We start from the raw sequence: 22,803 nt of genomic DNA, 5'->3' as shown, positions 1-22,803 counted from the left end.
CCAGGAGGTTGATTAGCAGGAAGCTGCTCCTCCTCCTCCTCCTCCTCCTTTTCACCGATAAATGCTCACATGAAAAGAAGAGAAAGCTGAGAAAAATGAAAAGTTATATCAGATTTATTGAAAGGAAGTCCTCTTGGCTATACGATAGCATCTCAGTTCTTCATCAGTATCCCTGTTCTGTGCTTTGAAATCCTGCTTTTATGGCAAAAGCCTGGACAGAAGAGTTTTTCAGCGTTCGTTCATTTAACCCCTGATGAGGAATTGACCTTAAAGTGTCCGTAGACAACAAGTTTTTTAATTTTAACTTTATCATTATGAAGTAAATGTTGATTGCACAACGTAATGGCTGTATAATAATGACACCATCTGTGTTTGGATTGGTTCCCTATAAGCCTCGCTGCCACCGGGTACAATCTCCGGGGAAAATGAAGGCTCCATTTACGGCACAAAGGAAGTACGTCAACCAAAACAGGAAGAGGACAGCGCTTTGGTTTCCCAAATGCAACTTCCTGTTCTCCTCTTTCCTGCTTTTCTGCTCAAACTCTAAACGCTCTTTCCTACAAAAACAAGAGAATCAATTGAAGTTCTTTGCAGTTATTATCCCCAGTAGAGGAAGTGGTGGACGGTGGAACAACCTAAGTGGCTCTGAAAAACTCAATACAGAGTGTCTTGTGCAGCATTGACAACTATTCTTTTAATGAAAGTAGCACTAGCTCCAAAAGTCGCTAAAAGTCGCCAGATGACGTCATATGCTCATTTGCATAAAGCATAAACCTGCGTCTCTTCAGCTCCTCTCCAGTGGCTCCCTGTGGAGTTTTAAAAATGGAAATGAATAACTGTTTTTTGTTTACATTTTCATTTTTATTCATCATTGTTGTAGGTCTATGGTACGACGGTACGACGGAGTATTAGGGCCACATTGAGGAGAAAAAATAAATCTGAGATTTAGAGAATAAAGTCCTAATATTATAAACTAGTAATTTTACATGTTATTTTCTTAGAGTTATGACTTTATTGTCGTTATATTACGACTTTTTTTCTCATAATATTCTGACTTTATTCTGTAAATCTCAGATGTTTTTTCCCTCTATGTGGCCCTAATACTCCGTAGTACATTGTCTCTTTGGCCCTCACTGCATTAGACTTATATACTATATACTTAGACTATAAACTGTGTTACCTTCATCACAATGATCAAATGTTTTGCGGATCCAGACAGATTTTTTTTTGCCTAAAATGTCTCTTTTGACAGTAAAGCTTGCTGACCCCTGGCATAAAGTTTAGTGGTTGTGTTGGCTGCAGCGAGGAAGAGGCCCCGTTCTGTTGACTGTGATTACTCTGAGCTGCATTGGGATGCTGCATGTTTTTTCCCTGATGGTCTGAATAAGTCGCAAAATTTGTCGCTAGTTGTACTCTGAGGAAAAAAGCAACGGCAACAATAATACCACTTGGAAACGCTAGAGGGGGGAAAAAGTTGGAAAGTTATCTATTGCCACTACTTAGGGTGATGTGTTGCATTTAAAGGGTGCGTTAAAACCCCCCAAAACTTGGTTTCAAATCTCAAGTATTTATAAATATTCATGATTAAATGAAGAAGAATGTAAGACTCGAGACTCAGCTCCTGTGCTTCATTCTCCAGGACTGTGTGGGCGTGGTGGTCTGATCAGATCTAATTGACTCTGCTGGCAACATAAAGCAAACAACTGTCATCAGATTGTGACTCAAGTATTGCTAATCTCAATGCACCCACTTCAAACCAGCGAGAAGAGCACAAATACAGAAAATCTCTGTCTGCTTTGGCAGATAACAGCGTGTTCGTGTAGGAGCCCATCATGAAGCTGATTGACATATTGTGTTTAAAAGGCCTTTAAGTGGAGTTTTCCGGAGGCTGGAGTTCACTACAGATTGACTCTAAGTATTAGGGTTAACGGAGGATGAGCATCAGTCAGAGCCAGAGTCAGAGAGGGAAAATCACTGTAAGTGATTGTAATAAGATGTTCAGGACAGAATGTATTGGAGGAGATATATGTTTGATGAGTCAACACATGATATGCTGAGCAGATCTGCTGGTAGAAAGCGTGCCGAACATCTACGTGCACTACACTCTCGTGGACAGATGTTCCTCTGCGTGGTCGATTTGCGGGCCGACCTCTGAGCTCCACGATAAGAGGATGCCAGTCAGAGCTCGGCAGATGTTTGCTCTCAGGAATAATCCAGCGTTGAAGTGGCACAGAGGACGTTTTGCTTTGACATTTGTGTTGTCTACATGTTTGCATGCACATGATGGCCACCTCACATATCATACCTTGCGTCAGAGCTTCTGGTTGTGCGTGTTCTCAGGAATTAACTCTGTGTCAGCAATTAATCCTGTCAGTATGTGTGAGTACATGCGAGTCAGAGGGTGCAAGCAAAACCCCGTGGTGCAATGAAAGTGAGGGCCGGCACGCGAGAAACCATCTCTGTTTGACATGCATATTGCAAATTCAATGAAGTACATTAATGACTTCTGCCCGGCTGCTAAATGTTTAAATGTTCTGAGTCTGAACCAGAAAATGACTTTTCAGTTGTAGCAGTAATGCAGCTGTGAACTAAAGACCTCATCACCGCCTCTTTTAAAAAAGACTGAATTAAAGTCTTCATCCCGGGTCACCAAGTTTAATTCCCTTCTCTCTGAAAGGAGGAAAAGTATGAATGCAGATTTTTAATAAAGTCTCATTGTGGTGATGACAAAGCTTACGATGCCACGACTTTCTCCCCGAAATTAAATTTCCTTTCTGAATCACAATACGTGAAACACAGCCGTTCAGCTCGCTGCCTGCAAAGTGATAAGGAATGGGCCTTCTTCACACGGCTAATCCCTCTATGTAGGTCACATGGCTCAACTCAGCCGCCTTTAATTCATGAATGACTTGATGCTGTCATAGCTCACCACACGCTGGCACCGTGCACTAGTCTGCCACTACCTCTAGAGTAAATCTGTGACCCCCGGAGACCCCCAAACAAGATTACCCACGATGACTAGTGTACTTCTGGAGAAAACAACCAGAGTTACCATACTGTTCAGCTTCTATCACTGCATCCCGACTCTGTCTTTTAACTGGGAGTCAACAGCAAAAACTACTGAAAACACTACGACCCATTCATGCATACAAACCTGTGCTGCAACTAATGAGTATCTTCGTTATCAATTAATGCATTTTTTAAATAACTGTCTAAAAACGACCAGAGCTATGTTATATATGTTGTTGAGTTGTGTACTTACAGTATATTATTATTATTATTATAGCAGCAGGTGCATCTGCTGTATCACAGTTTGTCAGGAGAGGGCGCTGTTGCATCAAGAAGCAGCCGAGACTCAGACAATAAGAAAGATGCTCCTGCAGTTTCTCTTGGATTGGATAATAAAAACAAAATAGATACCAATTCATGTAATTAATTAATTAATTTATTGATTTATTTAACAATGGATTTGTTATTTACCTGTATTCCCTGCACAAGAGCTGCATAGCTTACATTGTACAAATAACATAAGAGTATGCATGGGAGTAATACATATTAGTATAATGCTAATATTAAATTTATATCTAGACAGCTGTTACAACATTTTGGTTTTGATCATTTCAATTAGCCTCTTTTTAAATGTTTTTAATCTATTTAATCTGTTTAATCTCAGAGCGTGGAAGTTCAGTCTTGACTTTGGGAACACATACTGTGATAAAAAAATCTAAACTCAAGGGTTCACTCAAAGCTTTCAGCCGTATCCCATGGCCTTCTTCTGCTGAAGATGTAACAAAACGTATCTGTATTTTTTAGAGATGAGTTTTACTATCCCTGTGACTGTCTCTTTTATCAAAAATAAAAATAATATTTAATTTAAGGCACATACATTTGGGTTAAAATCAGTACGGAAGTGACGTTACTTATGTATGGAAGTTACGTGACAAATAAGTCAACATTTGGGTCAAAATAACTATGAAAATGACGCTGCTTAAGTACGGAAGTTACGTGCAAATAAGTCAACATTTTGGTTAAAATAAGTATGGAAGTGGCGTCACTTAAGTACGGAAGTTACGTGACAAATAAGTCAACCTTTGGGTTAAAATAAGTATGGAAGTGGCGTCACTTAAGTACGGAAGTTACGTGACAAATAAGTCAACCTTTGGGTGAAAATAAGTATGAAAATGACGTTGCTTAAGTACGGAGTTTACGTAAAAAATAAGTCAATGTTTGAGTTAAAATAAATACAGAAGTAGCGTCACTTAAGTACGGAAGTTACGTGACAAATAAGTCAACGTTTAGGTTAAAATAAGTACGGAAGTGGCGTCACTTAAGTACGGAAGTTACGTGACAAATAAGAGAGGGCGTTGTTGCTCTACTCTGCTAAAGAAGCAGCTGAGTCTCAGACAATCAAAGATAAGCTCTTGCAGTTTTCCTTTGACTCCCTCATGTGTGACACTGTTTTATCAAAAAGAAGAAATCATAATATTTAATTTAAGACGCATACATTTAACTAAATATGTCAGGGAACAAATCACTCAAAAGAAATTAGCAGATATTTCTCAGTAGGATAGTAAAAAAGCAGCAGCCTTACCATTCCTCCATTATTCTGTGAATGCTTTCAGCAGAGCCTCTGCTCATAAAAGATGTTAAACCTCACTATATTTCTCTCCTTGACTGATGTCCGATATGATCAGTTTCCCTGTCACAGACATTTATAGATTGATTTTATGGCGTTTATGGCGAAGCAGTAAAGACGTGTCGTCGCTGAGGTCTGCCACCTGTTTAAAGTATCATCAGCTGTTTGCTGCGATTCTACGTGTGTAAATTACATGTCAGCCTTTTTTGCAGATTGGTGTTTAGATTACCTCAAACACACACACACACACACACACACATCCATGCACAGAATTCACACCGTCTCAGGCTGCAGACCCCCCCACCCTCTCCTCGCTGCCTCTTCCTTATTCACACAGCCAGCCAGCCAATCGGCAGGCTGCATCCCTCCTCATGTCATCAGCCCAGTGCTGGAGAAAGGGATTGGCTTGTGTGTGATCTGAGCTTGGAAGGCAGATGAAATGCCAGGTCCGCTCTGCCTCTGGGGACAACCGGGCTGCCTTACAATAATGGGAACCAACGCTCGCTCGGCTCGGGGGCAATAATATCCAATTCAGCGTCAGGAGAACACACGCTCCACCTTTTTCTCTCCATCTGCTGCTCTGGTGTGGTCTGGTACCTTCATGTGGAGGCTGCTGGTGGGCTCTCTGTCACTCCCCCGTCCTCATCACCCAGCGCCGTCCTCTCAGGAACAGGTTGATCGTCTATTTTGCGCCGACGAGCTGCTTTTTTGGAATCTCCCTCCTCCATGTACGATAACTTGTACCGACATGGATTTGAAGACTCGGAGGCGGTGAGTGGAGGGGCGTCTTGACACTCTTGTGCACACCATGCTTTTCTCTGTTGTGTCGCGGCTCGTCGATCGCTTCATAAACACCCACAGAATGAGACTTGACTGGGCTGAGCTGTGCACTCTTCTCGGGGGAGTTTAGGAGAGGCTGGGGGAAGGGTGTGCACGGGTGTGTGTGTGTGTGTGTTTGTCGGCGTGAGAGTGTTGTCTTAGGGCTCCTCTATCAACCAACTGTACAGTTTTCTCCAGCCAGATGACAGTTCCTCTCCTGTCTGGACTGAGAGTCTGCAGATCTGAGCAGTATTTCCTCACCATCTCTCCAGTGTGCATGCTGTAAAGCTCAGTTTATCACATCCCACTATACCTCATCAAGGTTTACTGCACGATCACACACTATGCAGTTGCATCCGTCTTCCACACAAGACAATAATGCATGCATTTCTAGAGAAACATCACCTTTACCAGGCCTTCACACCGCCTTTGATACAGAGAGGCCGACATTATTATTGACGGGCAGCGAGGGCATCCATGGGATAGAAATGTGGTGGAAAATGCTTACAAAGGTAGTAAATGTAGGAGGTGCTGGGTGGAAGGGAGGAGGGAATCCCACTGAGCCAGAATCTGTCTGTAACTCCACCTGGCTGCCTCTTGAAGATTAAAGATGAAGGGATTTTTCTCACACTTCCTGTCCTATCCTCAGTATTAGCAAAAGAAATCTGATTGTTATAGGGCTGTCAAAGTTAACGCGATAATAACGCATTAACGCAAATTCAGTTTTAAAGCTAGAATGAAGATACTGGTGTCATATGAAAGTATAAAACCTGATGAATCCATCGGTACCAACCATGTCAGCTGGTCAGGAAGGAGGTTAAATAACACTCCAAAGTTAAATGCTGGCGAGGAAAAACTGCCATTTTCAAAGGGGTCCCTTGACCTCTGACCTCCAGATCAGTGAATGTAAATGGGTTCTATGGGTACCCACGAGTCTCCCCTTTACAGACATGCACACTTTATGATAATCACATGCAGTTTGGGGCAAGTCATAGTCAAGTCAGCACACTGACACACTGACAGCTGTTGTTGCCTGTTGGGCTGCAGTTTGCCATGTTATGATTGGAGCATATTGTTTTATGCTAAATGCAGTACCTGTGAGGGTTTCTGGATCAATATCTGTCATTGTTTTGTGATGTTAATTGATTTACAATAATAAATATATACATACATTTTGCATAAAGCAGCATATTTGCCCACTCACATGTTGATAAGAGTCTTAAATACTTGACAAATCTCCCTTTAAGGTACATTTTGAACAGATAAAAAATGTGTGATTAATTTGCAATTAATCACGATTCATGCGAAAATCATGCGATTAATCGCGATTAAATATTTTAATTGATTGACCTCCTTAAAAAAAAGATAGTTTGAAATTAGCTCTTAACGTTCGACTCCGGCACCAATATTTTCACAACTGTCTTATGCTCATTTCCACTTATGGATTCTTGGACCAATTATTGATTTATCGATGTTGTTATGTAAGAACACGAGCCTCAGACCATAATCTTAAAGGGTAACTTCTGTATTTTTCAACCTGGTCTCTATTGTCCCATGGTCTTGTGTCTAACGGGGACAGCAACTTTTGAAACTGGTCCAGGATGGAGGGAGAACGCTGTAGATGGCAGCCGCTGTACGAGCTGCGAGGGCAGTGAGCAGCGTTGATGTAATGTTATGCTCACTGAAAGGTCTTGTTTTTGCCACTGACAGTCTCAGATTGTTATTATAAGTGTCTGACGACATTACGGAGAGAACCCTACAGAGAAATATAACGTCTTTCTTACCTTTTCTCTTGATCCGGTCTGTTTGTTAGTGTGTCCAAGGAGAAGTCTTGTAGTGAAATCTGAATACCCGTATACTCTGGCTGAAATAAATACGGGAGGTCATCGAATTCAAAGAGTTCATCCACATCTAGATATTCAGCCGTGACATTAAATGACACTCGCGTTTCCACCATAGATGTATTCCTCTACTCCACCGTTGTCTTCCGGGAACACGTCACCTCGTGAGCCTTCTCCTTGAGCGAGACGGTACCAGCTTGCCCACAGCCCATAGCACCACATCGCAGCCTGTGAGCCGTTAGACACAAAAACATGGAAAAATAGGGTCCAAGTTGAAAAATACCAACGTTACCATTTAACCCGGGGGTCTCCAACCTGCGTCTCTTCAGCTCCTCTCCAGTGGCTCCCTGTGGAGCTTTAAACATGGAAATGAATAACTGTTTTTTGTTCACATTTTTATTTTTATTTATCATTGTTGCAGGTCTGTGGTACGACGGTACGACGGAGTATTAGGGCCACATTGAGGAAAAAAATAAATCTGAGATTTCAAGAATAAAGTCGTAATATTATAAAGTAGTAATTTTACGTGTTATTTTCTTTTTTCTTGTAAAGTTATGACTTTATTCTCTTAATATTATGACTTTTTTCTCGTAAACTTCTGACTTTATTCTCGTAAATCTCAGATGTTTTTTCCCTCAATGTGGTCCTAATACTCCGTAGTACATTGTCTCTTTGGCCCTCACTGCATTAGACTTATATACTATATAGTTAGACTATAAACTGTGTTATCTTCATCACAATGATCACATGTTTTGCGGCTCCAGACAGATTTGTATTATTTTTGCCTACAGTGGCTCTTTTGGTAGTAAAGGCTGCTGACCCCTGCTCTAACCGTTTATGCGGAAGTGAAAGTTATTGCAGAATATTTCTATTTTAATAAGCACCTTCCCCTCCCTATAGCTTACAGGAGCGACGTAACCCTCTTACAACCGTTGTGCACATATTGTTTAATGCATGACTCACCTTTACAAAAGCGTATTATGTGAAATACAAAGCCTATCAAACCCTCTGCACTCACTGATTGTACTATTGTAAGGATGCAGGAAGGAGAGCTCTGTGAGTCAGAAGAAGACATCAGAACTAATGGAAGTGAATTACTACAAGTCCCTTATTTGGGCTGAGCGTGGAGGTATGTTTCCACTTCTCTGTCCTCGTCGATGGTGGATGTAATGAAGAATGCTTTTAGCCTTTTGGCCTGGGTCTGACAGGGGTGGAGGTCAGTGGAGGAAGAAGGATGGAGATGGGAGAACAGACCGAGCTCTGGCGTCTGGACGGATAAGGCTTGAGTGTGGCACGATGGACTCGAGACTGGCCACTTGACACTCTTAGATAATATCCTCACAAACAACTCATTGTCAGTGTGTGTGTGTGTGTGTGTGTGTGTGTGTGTGTGTGTGTGTGTGTGTGGACAGGAGGCAGACAGAGAGGAGGTTGGTTGGCAGAGTCGTCTGTGCACATGATAGTAGTTTTGGGAATGTTTCAAAGTGCCTCGTTCTCTGAATACTTTCTGTCCTTTCCTTTAAAAATGAGCTGAGTGACGTCATCGTGGTCATTCATGCTTCAACCGTTTCAGGAATGTAAAGTGGGAAATGTAGAGCTCAGCAACTAAAGTACCAAGTTTGCACAGTTGTATGTTTACCTTTTGTCTTACTTCATAGTCAGTAGAATAAAAGTACTGTATTAGCACAAGAGACCATAGCAATACAATGCAAGATATTAGGGGATGTCATGTTTTAATGCCAGAATCGACATATTTGCTTCATCTGAGTCTATGTGGAGGTAGAAGGAAGTAAACGCTTTTATTGTGGTAGTCTGAGTAACGTGACGTCATATCCGTTCCGTATCCGTCAACCAAAACAAACCTCAAGAAGTCTAAACCATTGGAGGGTCAGCGTGGATACGACCTGCACCCTCCCATGTTAAATCCAGCGTGGTAAACACTACACATCCAGTAAAGGATGGAAACACTTTGGGTTTCACACATTGACAGGAAAAGCAGAGCTACACAGAGCAGAGCTAAAGCTGCATGCTAACTCTGTCACGGACAGGAAAAGCTAGGGGTGGGGTTCTTTAGGGATGACCGTCCCAGACGATACACTTTACTAATCTTATCTTCACAAGTCTTTAGACCACTGTGGAAACGCAGACAACAACGGGCTGAAGGAACCTTTTAGTTCTTTGAAAAGTCGTCCCGGGACTAAAATTACAAGGAACTTCTTGGTGGAAACCAGCGGGGGCAACCTCCGGGTCTGAAAAGTGAAGCCAATGCTCAAGTGCCTTAAACCTGCATTCTTTCTACCAGCCAGCAGGAGGCGACTCCTCTGGTTGTATAGAAGTCTGTGAGAAAATGAGCCTACTTCTCTCTTGATTTATGACCTCAGTAAACATTGTAAACATGAGTTTATGTTCTCAATCTATAGTTTCAAGTCTTCTTAAATACAGCATGATGTTCATTTAGTAAATTATGGTCCCATTTAGAGTCAGATAGACCATAAAGCAGGGGATGCTTTAGGGCGGGGCTACCTTGTGATTGACAGGTCGCTACCACGGCGTTGTCCGGTCTGGGAGTTGTCCGTGTTTTCATCTAAGAACTTTAACCCTTTCACAGTGTGTTCTCACTTCATCAAAGTTAGTTATAACATCTTGGTCGCCTAAAAATGTCAGCATTTGTTTGTACTTAGCTCCACCCTCTCGTGTCACTTCTGGATCCAAAAACTGAGATGGTGACGGCCAAAATGCTGAACTCGAGGCTTCAAAACCGCAGTCCACAAACCAACGGGTGACGTCACGATGACTGCGTCCACTTCTTAAATACAGTCTAATACAGTCTACCAAATTTCGCTCAAATCAAACATTTTGAGATCAGTGCTAAAATGAGTTGAAATCATTGTTGAAGTTGTTCATCAAGCTAAAATACAAAACGGTGGCTGCTTCTCAAATATGAGCTTTTGCTGCTTTTCTCTTTGTTATATCATTGTAAATTAAGTATCTGGATACTAGTAGTGAGGGGCATTTTTATTCACTATTCATTAATAGTGAAACATGAAGCAGGTGCTCCTCTATGTGGGGCTTTTATTTTCCTTCCGCTCCGGTCCTCCAGTTATAGATTTCATTTGTAATGAGGCAGTAAACAACAGTTATTTGTATCAAGGAAAGACTCCCATGGCTCTGAATGGGTCATTAGCAGAGGCGCCTGGAAGCCCTGGACAAAGGCATTAATCGTCTCCGTCCAGCCTGGCAGGTTGATTTACTGACTTTACCGACGTACAAATCCTCTGTTGCACTTTTTACCATTTATTTTCATTTAATTATTGATATGCAATTGTAGTATTTTTCCCACTGAAGCCATGTAGGCTTTCAACGATGCTCTTCTTATCCTGTTAAAGTTTTTTTTGCATTAAATGCTGCCATTTGAACAGATTATATTACTGTCTTTCTCTGCTTTTGATGGAAAAGGTTGAAATGGTAACTCCACAATGATAAATGAACTACATGTCAGTGCCTACAGGACACATCTGTGCAGTGGGACGGCTATTTACCACATCATACTGATAATACAGAGAACATACTGTAACCCTGTCTCGTTCACTGTGGCGTCATGTAAACGGCTGATCGCGGCATAGAATGCAATCATGCAAAACATCTGTTCTGCCGTGAAAGTGGCCGAGGACGGTAATTGGATGAGATGGTTGTGGGAGAAGAAGGCGCTATCGCAGGAAGAAAAAATATGATGAACAGGGCAGAATCTAAAGCAATACATCATTCCTTAGTCCTGATGACAGGCAGCCCTTTGTAAGCATGTTTCCTGCTCCCAGGAGCTTTACCCTTTATTGTGTGTGTGTGTGTGTGTGTGTGTGTGTGTGTGTGTGTGTGTGTGTGTGTGTGTGTGTGTGTGTGTGTGTGCGTGTGTGCGTGTGTGTGCGTGTGTGTGTGTGTGTGTGTGCACTTGCACGTGCACAGTTTTAACAGCTGCTTCCACATGATTTCAAATGATACTCCTTTGTAGTTTTATTCATCACATATTGTATTGAGCCGCTGTACGGAGCCAGGGATGAAGATGAAGACTGGAGTGCAGCTAGCTGGTAGTATATAGTCGATGTATGTACTCTGACCCCGTGATGACACACGATGAGGGACAGCCCCCTCATTTGCATAATTAGAAAGAAATGCAAAAAGAAATGTGTCAATAAATGTATAAAGAATACAGTAATCAATACGTTTGGGGAAATAAATAACGGGTGAAATGCAAAGGGAAAATCGTGCAGAGATAAATAGATAAATAAATGCATAAATACATAAATAATATATTTAAAAATAAATATAAAATAAATACAAAATAAGTGCAAAAATAAATAAAGAAAGAAAGAATAAATGCAAAAATAAATAAGTTCATTTAAAAATGTATTCCTTTAATTCATATTATCATCATCATCATCATCACTCTTCTCTAGTGCAAAGATCTGTTTTTAATATTTATTTATTTTTATATATTTATGTGAGAAATCCAACAGCGTAGTATAGGGCCATGTAGGTAACATTAAGGTAGAAAAAAAAACACAGAGAGAGGAGGGTAATATTCCAAGAAATAACTCTTTGTGAGATTAAAGTCATACATTTATGAGAAAAAAAACCCAGATGTTCTCTGAGATAAAGTGGAAATTTACCAGAAAAAAACCCAAAAGAATGTACGAGAAGAAAACTTGGATATTTTCTGAGATTATAAAGTCGTAAAATTTACAAGAAAATGTTTTGATATTTTCTGAGACTAAAGAGCCACATTTACAAAACAAAACTCACAAATTTACAAGAAAAACCCCCGATATTTTCCGAGATTATAAAGTCATAAATTTGTGAGAAATAATTTGATATTCACTGAGATTAAAATGGCAAATTTATGAGAAAAAAACTCACAAATTTACGAGTAAAAAACTCTGAGATATTTTCTGATATTATAAAGTCATAAATATGCGAGAACACAAACCTGGAAAATAGTGGAGTACAAAACCATGGGGTATTTTTGTTTAGGAACTACGTTGCTTCACCTTTTCACGTCAAAGCATTTGGTTTTTAGTGGGAGCTCTGCTGAAATAAAAGACACACGTCTTTGTATATTCAAGGATAGTTGTTCGTCTCTACTTTCCTGTAGTATTTTTTTTTAGTATTTACTTATGTTCATAAAGGAACACAGAAAGAACATGAAAGATAACGTGTATATGTATCTTTCAGGACCTTCGCCTCATTCAGTTTTCTCTTCAGGTTTCTCGTAAATTTATGACTTCATAATCTCACAAATTTGATCCACACAGTTGCTCACAAAACCTCACATTCTCAGCTGTTCTGATGATGAAAATGAGATGATATGAAAGAGGCTCATATCGGTCTGTCCTCTGTAGATGGATGCTGTTACTAGAATGGGTTGTGTTGAACAGAGTCTGTGGCAGCAGCAGCATCCACGGGGGCCAACAGACTGTGCCATCATCTGTTAGGTAAACATTTGTGCTGAGGCCAAGTTTTTCACCCCGTTTGGCTGAGTCTGCAGGACTCCAAACGTCCACCAGCTGGCTGTCCGGTCAAAATGGAAACAGATCCGCTCGACCCCGACGAGCTGGTGTAACAGCACAAAGCTTCTCATTCAAGACTTCATGCATTGAGAAAAAACGACTCTTTGGCTGATGGAGATGTTGTTTAAAGAGAGCTGACACAGCTATATTGATCAATATTGAGATCACGATTATTCATTGATTTTAGCGACAACATATTTTTATTACTGCACTTTAACATTAAAATAAACAGAGCGCTGTTTTCACTTCCATGCTGTGCTACATCCCTGTTAATGCACAAATTAGGGCTGCACAATGTTGGATACAAATCTGACATTGCAATATTGTTTTTGTGCAATATGAAAAAGTACAGGAATATTCACCCTACTCTTTTGCAGGCTACATTTGAAAGTTAAATGCATCAATCTGGTGCTCTTTGAGAGCAAAATTAACAACAATAAGAGGCTAGATAAACAATTTTATACTCTTTACTTAATCATAAACACATTGGTTGTACAGATAATATCTATACCCGAAAGTGAAGCCAAAAAGCTGTTTAGGAAGCACTTGATTTGATCTGCAGCAGCGGTTTCAACGAGCACAACGGGCATTTTAAACGTCAATACCTCAGGCGATCATGTTCATATAAATGTGGGAAGCCAAAATCGTGATTAATATTCGATTAATTGCGCAGCCCTAGCTGACATGCAACGGAAATGCTCGTCCTCCTCCTGACTGGTTAAAGTAAAAGCTGAAACAAGACAATGAAGAAGATCAACTCCACACTGTCTGTCTGCCTGATAGCTACGGGGCTTCACTAATGTGGATCGACGGTCCAGATTCAAACACACGAGCGTAGTCAGAGATGGAACGCCACGATCCATGATCGTCACGCTTCAACAGACGAGTGGTGACACGCCGCGTCCACAGCGGCCACTTGGACGCAGACAGAGAGACGGAGATGAACTCTCGTCAGCCAAGATAGAATGACGAATTAGACCATCAGAGCGATTCAACTTTGATTTTATTCTATATTATGTGTCTGAGCTGACATACAGTATCTACATTTTAACATATCTGTTTTTACTTAATTGATTATTGGGTAGCAAAATAAGCAGAGCAGCTTAGCGGTTTCTCTCCAGCACTCATATTTGTTGTTGGACTGCATTGTCCATCTGTAGACTTAACCCTCTGAGTTAGTCTTTTTTAGGGGGTCTACTTTTACTTCATGGAGTCAAACTGAGTCAATGTGGAGATAAAGGCTGACAGAGATCAGTTGGAATATTAGATTACTGTGTGAGACCAGCGTCGGTGTGTTGACACAGAGATGTATCTGTGGTTCAAACAGTGAAACATGAACTCTGCACAGAGGAGATGCTGCATCACCTGCTCCACTGTCAACATGACGGTATTATGCTGCAATACATGAGGTGAAGTACTCATTGTATTAGTAGACTGATGGGGAATAGATTAGTACGGTTCAGTTCAGGTCATGAAAGAAGAGAGTATTATTGAGAAATGGACAATGGACAGCAGGAATGTTGTTAGATCTGGAAACCAACGTCTCCACATTGACTTTATACCGCAAATGTGTTTAATAATACAACATGACACTTCTTCAGCAGGTCAAAAAGTAAAAAACAAATGGTCCAAACATGCATCTATTTAACTGCTGGTACACATATTTAAACAACTTTTAAAAGGAAGCTGACGTAGCTATGGTGCGTAGAAGGTTTGTGTCCATAAATCCATCAATCTGACCATTTTTGTAATAGTTTACTATTAAAAGATTAAATTAAAAGCTAGCCGGACTGGAGGGCTGTTCATATCCTGCATGAAAACAGTAAAGGCCATAATCTATAGCTAATTAACCTTCCTGTTGTCCTTGGGACCCGTTTTCAAACTTCACTATATCATAAATATGGATTTCTTTCATCTAATTGCCCCAAAATAACATGGATGGTTCCCTACTGTGGTCTTTGCAAAAACAATTAAAGGGACTATTTGTGACTTTCAGAAAGGCTTCTTAACAGCGACACCTGCGGCCGCGAAATCAACGAAAGTCAGCGTCGGGCTCGTGCTTGTGCTCGCTCTACATAGATATGAACGAGCATCGCTCAACACAGTGAGGAGACACACGTCAGCTAAAAGCACAATATCACTCTATATTTCAGCTGCTTGGCAGTAATGTTAGCTGACCAGACCAAGGTCTCTCCATGAATCAATGCTGATACTGTGTTTGCTTCTCCTGCCTCAGCGCAGGCTGAAGCAGCGGTGCTCCGCAGCGAGAAACTCGTCTCCCTCCGCCCGCAGCCGGAGTGAACAGGGAGACACCGGCATCCGGTCGGCAACGAGACGACAAGGTTTCTCTCTGCGGAGCCCCATCACTTCACAAGACACGGGAAACCTCTGTTGGTCTGGAGGAGCTGCAGCAGTTATTTCTGCACAAACTAGATATTCTCAGAGCTAAACTAACTCTTCTGCAGTGTGGAGTGAGCGCGCGTTCACGTCTAGAGGTGGAGCGAGTACGCGAGAACGCGCGCGCTGTCTGAGTGAAGGCAAGCAGGCAGAGGAGGAGAGGCAGCGGCCACACGTGAGTGCGCATATGCGAGCGCATGTGTCCCGACCCGGTACATTTATACGCTTAAAAAGTTACAAACAGACATTTTTTTTTACTATTGAAAGAAAACAGAAATTATTTTAAAAAGGAAACTTTGTGAGGACGCTCACTCTTTTTTAAATACGCTAAGTTGTTTGATGTTGACAGCTTGTGTGTTCTATACTGTTGATGTTAGACAGAAAAGGGGATATTTTATTTGAGTTTTTTATAAAGAAGCTTCTCGTGCTGTGCGTTGATGTGTTTGTCGTTTGAAGGTGAATACTGAGTGCAGGAAGTCTGCTGTTATTGTGTGTCACCCAGTGAGGGATGAACCGCTTTTGATTGTACGACATGAAAGTGAAGAAGTCATTAAAATTCATGAGCTCATTTATGTATTATGTCATGGCCGTTGCACTGTGCTGTGTGTGTACATCATTACATCATGCAACATGGTTCACGTTACACTCGGCCACGGATTGTTGCATGCAGTAGTCGCCTGTAGGTTTGATGTGGACCGACTGAAACAACAGTGTTAACCGCACTTTTATGGTGCTTTTTAGACTCTAATCAGTGCCTCCAGGAAGTTGCGATTCACGCAGTCAACCAATCACTGTGAATTTTGTGCAACCTTGAAATTTTGTCAAATCACTGCAACTTAAAACCGTAAAAACATTTGAAACAACTAACTTAATCAGACACTTATATTGTAATTTATTCCCATGATGCTGCTCTGAGTAATTGCAGTGACCAGCTAGTCTGCAGACAGCACGGAGCATGTTATGGTGCGTTCAAGCTCTGCTCAGTAAAAATGAGTACTGGGCGAAGGTAAATTATAACGCTATCATGATGCGTTCAAATGTAAACTTGTAAAATGTACTTTTTGGAGAGAAACTTGAATAAATCCAGTTGTTTGAAGGAAATGTTTTCACATTTTTAATCAAAGCAAATATTTTATTATATATTTATATAATAGATTATATAAATAATAATATAAATAATATAATAACACAAATATTTGTATCATTATATTATATAAATAAATATTAATATGTATTTCTTTTATTTCCTAATCATTTGAATTGTATGTTTTTATGCAAATAATTACATTTTCTAATAAATAATTATAATTTTTGTAATGCTGAGCCTTTTTGGTTACTTTGAACACTCAAAACAGTTTTATTCTCACTGGAACAAGTTGCCTTTGATATTTAATTAATTATATTAATTAAATATCAAAGGCAACTTATATATATATATATATATATATAAACCACAACTATTTGTGCAATTTTCACTTGCTCCCGCAATTTTATTTCAAAACAAAAACGCCTAAAAACATCACAAAATGCATTGCAATTTTTTTTAAAGAAAAGTTGCAGTGAAATCAGGCATTTTTTGGCTGCAGCAATCCCAAGAAAAAGCCTAAAAACATTGCAAAATGCATTGCAATTTTTTTAGAAAAGCTGCAGTGAAATCAGGCATTTTTTGGCCGCAACAATCCCCAAAAAAGCGTGTGAAATCCTGGAGGGACTGTCCAATAATAGAGAGTGAGAGAAACTGACACACAAAGACGTGTTTGGACTAAATGACAGATAAAGAGATTTACAGATGACTGTAGACAGGAGGGTTACAGACACTGTGGAGGCCAATGAATCATACGAGATATCGATGTCTTCCTCTCATCTTCCGGTGCTTCCTCTCCTTTAATTGGGGAGTTAACTGCTTCCTGCCCCCCTGCTGTGTACGGCAGCCTGCAGGGCGACTCTCCACACTACACCGTACCTGTACTAGAAAGCACTGACGAGCAGTAATTAGCTGGTGGACCCCAGAGAGTCCGTGCACTCAGCCTGTTGTTGCTTGCCTCTGGGGCAGGCATCCAGTGTTTATGCTAATGTAGTGATTACTCAGCCGTGGTGTAGCGTCAAGTACAGATTTTGTGTTGCAAAGCAGCCAAACATCTCACTCCATCACCGAGATGGAGAATAACAGCCAAGTGGACCAGAAAGAGAGGGTGAGAAACGCTGCTGTGATGTGCTTCATGGCTGCACAAGTGATTGTTGAATTCACACTGTAACTGGACAGCGAGGTGAGCATGGTGGTTTGTCCTGTGCAAGATTAATGGAGCATTAGTATCCAGCTATCTCCAAGTTTTATAGCCTCTAATTACTTGTTCTGATTACTAGGTGAAATTTCTTTTTCAAAGAAACAACAGGCTACAATATGAAGGTTAACCTTCAAGTTAGATCACCATAGAGACTCAGCAGCGAATTCACAAAAGGACAGGAAAGAAACTGTAATTCTCAAAGCACCTCAAAGGGTGAATGAACCCCTAACTACGCTGTTAAGCAAATATCATCTCGGTGCTCCTGTGCTATTTGGACATATTTAAAAAGGTAATATGCAAACATTTGGTGCAAGATGAGATCTATGAAAATGAGCCTCATTGCAAAAACAGTCACAAAGATCAGACACAGTTACAGTGAGGTTATTAGTCTTATTCAGAGAGCTGGTGGGAACTGAAAGGGCGTCACGTCAAGACTTTCTAGTGATCGTGGCAGCCAGGCGAAGGCATCGTCATGCCCCGCGTGCTCGTGAGGAGAATATCACTTTTTGATTTAACTGAGATCGAAATGTAATTTTTCGTTTTCTCTTTCCATTGTTCTGACCACTGTTTTCTCGGCACAAAGGCAATATTTCAACTTTGCCACATCAACCTGTTCTCATCTGTACTCGTCATATTTTGCCGTTTGGTCAGCAGCCTTTTGCGTAGTATCTGGACGCAGAAGAGGGGGTGGCTGTAAGTGGCTAGAGTGGTCGCCCTTTGACCGTAAGGTTGGTGGTTTGATCCCCACTCCCATCTGTCTGCATTTCGAAGTGTCCTTGAGCGAGACACTGAACGCCAAGTTGCTCCCCGGGCGCTCTACTGCCGCCCATTGCTCCTAAGGATGGGTTAAATGCAGAGGTCAAATGTCATGTATGTAAGTTAAGGTTTGCGCGTGGTTAATGTTGTGAAACGGTCACGGTTAGGTTTAACAAGTAGCAACAAAACTACTTAGTTATGGTAAAAAAGCATCATGGTCTGGGTTACAGTAAGAACACTTGTTGACATAACGTCAGTAAAGACCCACCCACCACCGCCCCTCTCTCCCTCCCGCCATTAGAGGACGTTCTCGCTCTTTATACTACAGTATGTCAGTTGCTCTGAGCGTCTAATAATGACGCAGATGGGTTTACATTAGAGTTAGTTGAAAGCTCGCTGCGTCTCATACTGACGCTAAAAGGTGCTTTGTGCATCGGTATCAAGACGCTGACGGCTGCTGCCAAAGTGTCTGTATTTGACGCCCTGAGAGTGAGACCAGGCTGGCCACGTGGATAATTGCAATCAGATGTAAAACTTTATGGGCGTGTTTGCGCTGTAATATTATTAGTATTATATACATTATTATTATATCTTTTTAGAATCGGACATTGAGACGTGGCAGCGGTTGCAAGTGATGCGTTGACTTTGTAACAAACCTGTAGCTGAATCTGAAGGCTGATATATATTTTTTTAGTCTCAACATGATGAAGCGATGCTTATGTATGACTATGAGGACATCCAGAATCACACAGCATCTTTAATTGCAGCACAAGCAGTATACTGAGTTGTAGTTGGGGTCAAAGTTCAACAAATTTGACCTTGTGTACTGCTGCTGTCGTCACTTTAGGACGGTCACAAGACGTCGTAGTGTGATTGTTAGTGAGCAGCCGACACTGTTGTAAACACTAAATAAAGACAACTGTGTGTCTGAGCACCAACGCTGCCTTTTCTTTAACATTATCTTGATGAATTAAAGAAAAACAAACACGTCACAAAGATGTGCAGCCGCTCCACTCTATATTATACCACACAGACACTTTATTATGTGGGGAAGTTGTAAGAAATTGGGCCTGAAGCCAGATCCTCCCTCGTGGGAGCTACCGGTCAGCCAAAGGTGAAGTCCTCAGAGCCAACAGGGCCTGGTTTACACACATGCATCATCGCTGTGTGTGTAGACAGCGAGCTATACGTCAGCCACCGGAGTTTGAAAATGGTTAATGTTAGACATCTTTGATGACTGATGGATTTATAGGCAGGGGTCCACTCACAGACAGGGCCGTACTCAGGTGTTTGACGCTCAGGAGCAGGTAACGTTATGACGACAAATACCCCAAAATCAATATGTATCAATACAATGGTACAGTATTTTGGGGATGACTGTTGGCAGACAAAATTTACATTTACTGGTTGCTCGTATGTAGTTGTTGTTTTACTAATAATAAGTAGTATTGTTTGATTGATTGTTCTTGATGTTTGCTTTATTTAGATTAGATTTTTGATAGTATTTTATTTAAGGCTGTCAAAATTAACACAAATTCATTTTAACGCCACTAATTTCTTTAACGCATTAACGCAACTTTTTAAGGTTGTAAAAGGCTCAAATAAATGTCATACACCATGTCATACTAGCTGGTCATGAAGGAGGTTAAATAACGCTCCAAACGTACCCTAAATATTGGCGAGGAAAGATTAAACCCGTCAGTTACCACCAGCTCTCTGAATAAGACGCTAATAATTTCCAACACAGTCTCACGGCAGTTCGTGAAATAGTCACAAAATGTAATCTATTTGATTCGTTTACATTGACATGAACTTCCCTTTATTATTTTCATGACGCTCAGCACGACTTTCAACAACGTATATTTTGTGCGTTTTCCTACGAATGTCCAGCAACACGAGACGCAACTTAAGAACGGAAGTTAGGTGACAAATAAATCAACTTCTATTTGTGATTTCACACGAACAGCGGTCTCTTGGGTTGTTTTGGGTTGTTAATTGATTTATAATAATTAATATATACATACATTTGCATATTTGTCCACTCCCATGTTGATAAGAGTATTAAATACTTGACAAATCTCCCTTTAAAGTAAGGATTTAAGGATTAATTAGGATTAAATGAATCGATAGACAGCCCTAGTATTTTCTTCGTTTCATTTTTTCTTTGGTTCTGGGTATTTTTGTGTCGTGTGTAAAGAACGAAATGAAATTAAGAAGGTTAAATTAATGAAATATCTGTAGAGCTATATGATACAGGATAAGAAAAAGATGTGTAGTAGAATATAAAGGTCGGTACCGAGGATCATTTGAAGCATGGTAGCCTCGGACTGAGATCTGCACCTGCTGCGTGATGTGGATGTGGTGTGATCATCACTGCTGATGTCTTTGTCAGGAGGTGTGTCGTCGTCTCCTCACCCCCCCCACCTCACTGCAGGCATGTGATGCTGCAGCTTGATGAGCACATCGGTGCTGCAATAACTCTCTCTGCTGAGGAGAATATCTCGTCTCCGTGCATCCTCTGTTGCTTCTGTTAATGTTTGCACATTTTCCTCAGCTAGTCGGTTATAATCTTGTCGTCTCTCTTTAGTTCTCTCTCTCTCTCTCTCTCTCCTCTAACCCAGCAGCCACTGACTGGAGCTAATAAGGGCGAGGGGTGAGGAAGGAGATGACTCCACTGATAGTGATGCTATGAGACTGATCTCCAGCCTGAGGCTGACTGGTGGAGGAGGGTCCAGCTATCATCTGAGTCCCAGAAGAATGCACATACATACATACATACAGTACAGATACTGTAGAACCAGTTTAAAAACTCATTTTAAGGACTGGCCAAGAAATATCCTCACAATTGTTTTCCATGCACTGGTCAGTGAGAGTTTGAGATAACATGTTAAACAAGTTAAATAGTATATAACTCAGGATGAAACAGGCCAAGAATACAAGTACAATATTAGATATGTACATTAGAACATAAACTAAAACTTTCAGTTTGAAGCGCTTTTCCTGAGAGGATGTTGCATTCACACCAAGAGCGAGAGGAGGAGGAGCTTGTCTCCATAGATCACAACAACCTTTCATCAGCCATGGAAGAAATAACCACTGTTGCTGCTTTGTACATGTTGGTGAAGTCCCAGATATGTCAGAAAACCAAACGCCTGCTCGTGTCTGGGTTCATAACGTCACCCGGCGGCGAGCTGTATTCACATACAGTGAGCCACACGTCGCTACTGCGGTATGAACCCAAAATAAACAGACTGTGCTGTGATTTAATATCAATAAACAGATCAAAATGATGCCGAAGTAACTGCATGATGATGCTGATTTGTAAAAAGTCTGAATTCATGCTTCGTCAGGTCTGTTACCATGACGACAAGCGGACAACTTTTAAAATGCTTGTTTTCTGAATGGAGTCTGGATGGATCAGAGCCAGGCTATGCAGCTGCTCCATCAACACTCAACATGACGTCATCTAGAGACGTTGTTGTTTCTACCAGAGTCAGTCTGTGGTTTCTGGTCTCTGTACAGATATGATGGACTATCAAAGCTCTGGGTGACCACAGACACATAACAAGATTTATTTATCCTCCATTTCTGATTCAACAACGTCAGGACGACAGTGAGGACAGGAGGAGGATCTCAACGCTGAGAGGCTTTCACCACAAAGAGACACGAATGAGTTGAAATATTTTAACTCCCGTGAATATGTGAATTTCGTGTATTGTATTTGTATTCGCTTCTATACGCCTCTTTGCATTGACTTTGTTCGCTTCGCTCTTGGTGTGAATGCGCCATTTGAAGTGCAACAGACTTTCAGCCCATAGAGGTCAGTGTGTTCCCTTCATTCAGGGATTAAGTGGGTTCGCCACCTTGTTTTCTGGCTGTCGCCACCATCTTTGTTTTGGCTGTCATCATCTTGGTTTTTGGACTTCGCCATCTTCTTTTTTGGGCCGTTTGCATCTTGGTTTTTGGACGTTGCCGACTCTTGTTTTTTGGCCGTCACTATCTTTGTTTTTGGACTTCGTCACCTTGGTTTTTGGCTTTCATCGTCTTGGGTTTTGGCCTTTGCTTTCTTGTTTTTTTGCCATCGCCACCTTCTTTTTTGGACATCGCCACCCTGGTTTTTGGCCGTCTCTGCCATCTTGTTTTTCTTGCCATCGCCATCTTGGTTTGGTTTGGAGCGTTATTTAATATGTGAATTTTGTGTATTGTATTTGTATTAGCTTCTATTTGCCTCTTTGCATTGACTGTGTTCGCTTCGCTCTTGGTGTGACACCATTAGAAGTGCAGCAGACTTTCAGCCCGTAGAGGTCAGTGTGTTCCCTTCATTCAAGCTCTAGTGGGGTTCTCTATGAGATTTCAGACAATATGGGGGTACCCCTCTGTGTTAAATCACCATGGTGACCAAACAAATGGTGTCTCTACAAATAAAACCACCATCTTTGTGTTGCGATGCTTCCCTCCCAGCCGGTTGATCATCTTTAATCTGTCAGCCTTTGATCCTGTGTTATGGA

At 41.1% G+C, this 22,803-nt stretch overlaps 1 protein-coding gene across 5 annotated transcripts in view; it reads left to right on the top strand.

Moving 5' to 3' along the window:
* Window positions 1-22,803, top strand: part of cacnb4a (calcium channel, voltage-dependent, beta 4a subunit) — a 40,690-nt gene that overhangs the window by 5,768 nt on the left and 12,119 nt on the right. The window contains exon 1 of one of the 5 annotated variants that reach the window (XM_074657932.1): window positions 5,000-5,407. The exons of the other annotated variants lie outside the window; for them this stretch is intronic. Coding sequence (XP_074514033.1) covers window positions 5,363-5,407 — 45 coding nt within the window. The 5' untranslated portion in view covers window positions 5,000-5,362. Of the gene's footprint in view, window positions 1-4,999; window positions 5,408-22,803 lie in introns of those variants that run through there. 5 annotated transcript variants of the gene reach the window in all.

The sequence above is a fragment of the Sebastes fasciatus genome, chromosome 14 (genome assembly GCF_043250625.1).
Source record: "Sebastes fasciatus isolate fSebFas1 chromosome 14, fSebFas1.pri, whole genome shotgun sequence".
Lineage (NCBI taxonomy): Eukaryota > Metazoa > Chordata > Actinopteri > Perciformes > Sebastidae > Sebastes > Sebastes fasciatus.
This window is presented reverse-complemented; position numbering and strand designations above follow the sequence as displayed.